This window comes from Chenopodium album, chromosome 7 (assembly GCF_948465745.1).
Source record: "Chenopodium album chromosome 7, dcCheAlbu1.1, whole genome shotgun sequence".
Classification (NCBI taxonomy): domain Eukaryota; kingdom Viridiplantae; phylum Streptophyta; class Magnoliopsida; order Caryophyllales; family Amaranthaceae; genus Chenopodium; species Chenopodium album.
In genome coordinates, this window is record NC_137840.1 from 24,101,830 (window position 1) to 24,106,982 (window position 5,153).

Below are 5,153 nucleotides of genomic sequence, written 5' to 3' on the forward strand. Positions count from 1 at the left end.
CAGCCCACATTACAACTAAGACATTAAGTTTGACTACAATAAATCCCCAAACAACCCTAAAACTAGTAAAACAATACCACCCACTAAAAATCCAACTGCTCCAAGTCATAGTGATTTCTAGTATCCTTAACGTGGGCTCTTTCATTTCTTTGCTGCTCACAACTCACAAGTTCGCAAGCTGCTATATGTTTATTTTTGTCTTTTTTTTTGTTATTTTTATCTGAACCTTAATCTTAGTGTTTGTTAATTGTGAAATGGAGTATAATAGTATATTAATCTTAGTGTTTGTTACTTGAAAAATAGATTTATTGTTAAAAATAGGTAAAATATGCAAGATCCATTTAAGATTCATTTTGGACCCAGATCCGTAGGGTCCAGTAGATATGGATATAGATCTCTCAAAATTAGACCCGACTGATTTAGATCGGATCTAGATCTAGGGTTTGAAAATAAATCAGGATATTAATCCAATCGGATCCGGTCCAGATCCGACCCGTTGACATCCCTAATGCCATCCCCATGCGCGCCCGCACCAGTCGCGCACGCTTGTGGCCTTCTAGGTTGCCTTATGCTTGATTACTTTTTGGTGCGCACATCGGTGCGCACGATGCCCATGATGATGATGAACACGAAGTTAGGCAATTGCAAAGCCCATTTCTAGTGGGTTCAACATCTACAATTCATGTGCCCACCAACCTTAATCCACCAAAGTTCAATTCTTCTAAAACCTTCCAATAAGCACAAGGATACTTCAATCTTAAAAATTTACTACCAAGAGTGTTGGGAGACCAACCTACATCATCTCAAAACTACCTAAAATCACAATAAATAAAGAAAAGAGGTTAGTTAATAAGCATCAAGAAGAAAGATAAAATCAAAATGGAAAATGGAAAGAAAGTTAGAAAGTCGGGTTGCCTCCCGAGAAGCGCGTGTTTAATGTCATTAGCTTGACGTTCTCCGCACCTTTTCAAGGGGGGTCAAAGAGAGTGATTCTATGAACAAGGCCAACAAAAAAACCATTATATTACTTCTTCAGCAGATGGCTATTCACTTTGAAATGAGATGATGAATCCATTGAAGAAATTTCCATAAATCTATTCAAAAAGACTTTTGACACTATGAAAGGACTACTCCATCTAGACATGAGCTTTCCGGGGAACAACATAATCTTGGAATTGTAGAGGAGGACCTTTTCAACAACACAAAACCCCTTTTTCTCGATAAGCTTGTCATGAGCTTCCTTAGAACGCGCTTTGAAGGTGCTAGCACACTCATATGCATCAAGACGAAGCTCCTCTAACTCAGTAAGATCTAACCACTATTGCTCTCCTACACTCGCCAAGTCAAAGTTGATTTTCTTAATTTCCCAAATAGCACAATGTTCAAGTTCCACCGTAAGATAGCAATATTTTCCATAAACAAGACAATATGGGGTGGTTCCAATAGCAGTCTTAAATGTCATTCGATATGCCCACAAGGCATCATCAAGTTTGTCCGCCCAATCCTTTCTATTTCTAGCAACCGTCTTATCAAGAATCAACTTTATTTGAGAATTTGACACCTCAACTTGACCAGTTGTTTGAGGGTAATAAGGGAGACAAAGACGTTGATGAAATACATGCTTCTTCAACATTTTCCTAAAAACATTATGCACAAAATATGAGCCATTGTCACTAATCACCGCCTTGGGAACACCAAACCTTGGGAAAATGATCTTCTTAAACAATTTCATCATCACCTTGTGGTCATTTGATGGGGAAACGATGACCTTAACCCATTTTGACACATAATTCACCGCCACAAGGATATATTGGTTCCCATAGGAAGAAGGTAACAGTCCCATAAATCAATTCCCTAAACATCAAATACTTCCAACTCAAGGATTAGTTGTTTAGGAATTTCATTGCTCTTTGAGATATTTCCGGTGCGTTGACATCGATCACATATCTTAACAAAACCCCATGTGTCCTTAAAGAGATGAGGCCACCAAAAACCACTTTAAAGAATCTTAGTGGCGGTTTTAAAAACACCCATATGACAACCACTAGGATCCGAATGGCACATTTTCAACACACTTGGCACCTCGTCATTTGGAAAACAACGTCTAAGCAAGCCATCGATTCCTCTTTTGTACAAGATGGGATCATCCCATAAATAATTCCTAGCCTCTCTCTTGAGCTTCTTCTTTTGGTTTTTGGAAAATGAAGGCGGAAACTCCTCGCATGCAAGATATTTACCAAGTCGGAAAACCATGGAAGTTCATTTACAATAACGACATACAAGGATTCATCAAGAATCCTATCTTCAATTGGGGAATCATCATCTTGGACTAGAGAATCGTCAAGGCGAGAAAGATGGTCCGCCATAACATTTTCCACTCCTTATTTTATCTCTAATCTCAATGTCAAAAGTTTGAAGCATGATCACCCATCGGATAAACCTTGGCTTTGATTCCTTCTTGGCAAAGAGATATATTAGAGCTGCATGATCTGTGAAAACAATGGTCTTAGACCCAAATAAGTAACAATGAAACTTCTCAAAAGCGTGCACTATTGCTTAGAATTCCTTCTCCGTTGTTGTATAGTTCCTTTGAGCTCCATTAAGGGTCTTTGACATATAGTAGAAGACATGATGCTGTTTGTCTACTCTTTGACCTAAAACACCTCCAATGGTCGCGTCACTAGAATTACACATCAATTTAAAATGCAAATACCACCTCGGGGACAATGGGAGTGAAGATCAAAGCTTTTTTAACCTTGATAAAAGCCTCTAAGCATCTATCATCAAACATAAATATGATATCTTTTTGAAGAAGATCATTGAGAGGTTTTGCAATAAGAGAGAAATCCTTGTTGAACCATCAATAAAACTCGACATGTCCCAAGAAAGATCTTATCCCTTCCACATTAATCAAAGGTGGAAGCTCCTTAATCACTTCAATCTTTGCTTTTTTCATCTCTATGCATTTGTGAGAGATCTTTTGATCAAGGAAAATACCCTCCTAAACCATGAAATGACATTTGTCTCAATTCAAAACCAAATTCACCTTCTCACATCTAGCCAAACATTTCTCAAGATTCTCAAGGCATGCCTTAAACAAAACTCCATCTATCAAAAAATCATCCATAAACACCTCCATTTCCTCTTCCAACATGTCTCCAAATATGCTCATCATACATCGTTGGAAAGTAGCGGGGTAGTTGCAAAGCCCAAATGGCATTCTCATATAAGCAAAAGTTCCATATGGACAAGTAAAAGTTGTTTTCTCTTGATCATCCGAGTGAATAAAAATTTGGAAAAACCAAGAATATCCATTAAGAAAGCAATAGTACTTGTTCCTTTTTAGTCTTTCAAGCATTGATCAATAAAGGGAAGGGGAAAATGATCTTATTTTGTGGATGTGTTTAGACGTCAATAGTCTATACACATTTACCATCCTGTAACCGTCCTTGTAGGGATGAGCTCACCTTTCTCTTTATCCACAACGATAATTCCTCATTTCTTTGGGACAACATGAACTGAGGAAACCCATCTAGAGCTAAAGATGGGGAATATGATTCCCGCATCCAATAGCTTAGTGATTTCCTTCTTAACTACCTCCCCCGTTTGAGAGTGTTGCTTTCGTTGTCTTTAAATGCTAAATGAGGCCCCTCCTCAGGAGTAATGTGGTGTGAACATAAAGTCGGGCTTATACCTTTGAGGTGATCAATTTTATAGCATAAATAACCTTGGTACTTCCTCAATACACCACATAATGTTTGAGCTTGACTCTCACTCACAAAGAAACTAACAATGACGATATAAGTAGAATTGGAACATAAAAATTCGTAACTAAGGTGTGATGGTAGAGGTTTGAGCTCTAAAATCAGCACACCTTTATCTTCCCTGGTTGAGGCTACTTGCAATGCATCTTAGCTTGAAATTACCATGCAAATGTTATAATCACTCTTGTCCATACTCTCATCAATGAATTTTTCAAAGAAAGCCATTTCCTTGTGTAGGCGTCGCTCGAAATGCGCCTACGTTAAAGCATGTGGTGAATATGCTTGCCACTCATAGGAAGTGGGAATCGACATAATATGATTTGGGACAAGGAAAGTAGAGAGCCACCAACAAGTTTTTAAGGAACTTGTAAACCATTCACGGATCATAAAGGCCAACCAAGATAAAGGGACAACAATAGGCAACAACGATTGACCCGTGAAGGTTACACCCCATTCATAATACATGAGATTTATAACTCTATATGGTTCGGAACCACAAAAGGAGGATCGAGGATGATGGTACAAAGTGATTCATGGAGTCACATTCGCCCGTTTTGGCCTCTACTCGATTCTTATAGTGAAATGTGATTCCTGCAATCTCAAAGGCATACAAACAAAATATTCAATTCGCTCAAAACTATTATTATGCTAAACTGGTTGAATATTAATGCAACATATAATTCTAAAATATCGTGATCACTTAATAACAAGATTAAAAAGGAAGCTAAACCGGCTGTCCAAATTATCTTATTAGACGTGATTTTGAATTACATATTCCTTTTAAACATGCAATATAGTGACCAATAAATAATAATAAAATAAGCATAAATATTGGAAGCAATTTAACAATAATAGTGTTATAACCCTAATCATGGTACTAGCATTATTAAAATAACAAAAGAGTAATTGAATTAATTAATTACTCACATTCCGCACGTTCCTTTAAATTGCTACATCATGAATAAACTGTTAGTAACTTCAATTAAATTATAAATTAAATTAAATAAAAAGTAGATTTGATTTGGTCCAAACCCTTAGTTAATTATACCTTTCACGCCTTGGTTTAAGGAAAGAACCTCAGGTTAAGTGTTTAGGGAGAAGAGAATTATTTTGTGATCAAGCTGATTGATGATTGAAAAAGGGGAGATATGAACTCTATTTATAGAGAAAAAAGAAGGGTCGAAAAAATAAGATAAGATCCAAATTAAATTGGAATAAAACTTGATAGACTGCAGTTTTTGCAATTTTTGTTTTTATCATATCTTTTGATCCAAAAATTGAGATAAGATGAATAAGATATCGTTGGAAAGATCTTGAAGTCTAATTTCTATCCCAATTAGAATCAGATTAAAAAATTTAATAGAATAAAAGATATGGCCAAAATATTGA

At 36.6% G+C, this 5,153-nt stretch overlaps 1 protein-coding gene across 1 annotated transcript; it reads right to left on the minus strand.

The window, feature by feature from the left end:
- Positions 1-1,318: 1,318 nt before the first annotated feature.
- LOC145640093 (uncharacterized) lies at positions 1,319-2,366 on the minus strand. The gene is made up of 2 exons (XM_081691405.1): positions 2,281-2,366; positions 1,319-1,637 (listed from the first exon to the last, which is right to left on the minus strand). Exons 1-2 carry the CDS (start codon positions 2,364-2,366, stop codon positions 1,319-1,321), a joined length of 405 nt encoding a protein of 134 aa, XP_081547531.1.
- Positions 2,367-5,153: the final 2,787 nt, after the last annotated feature.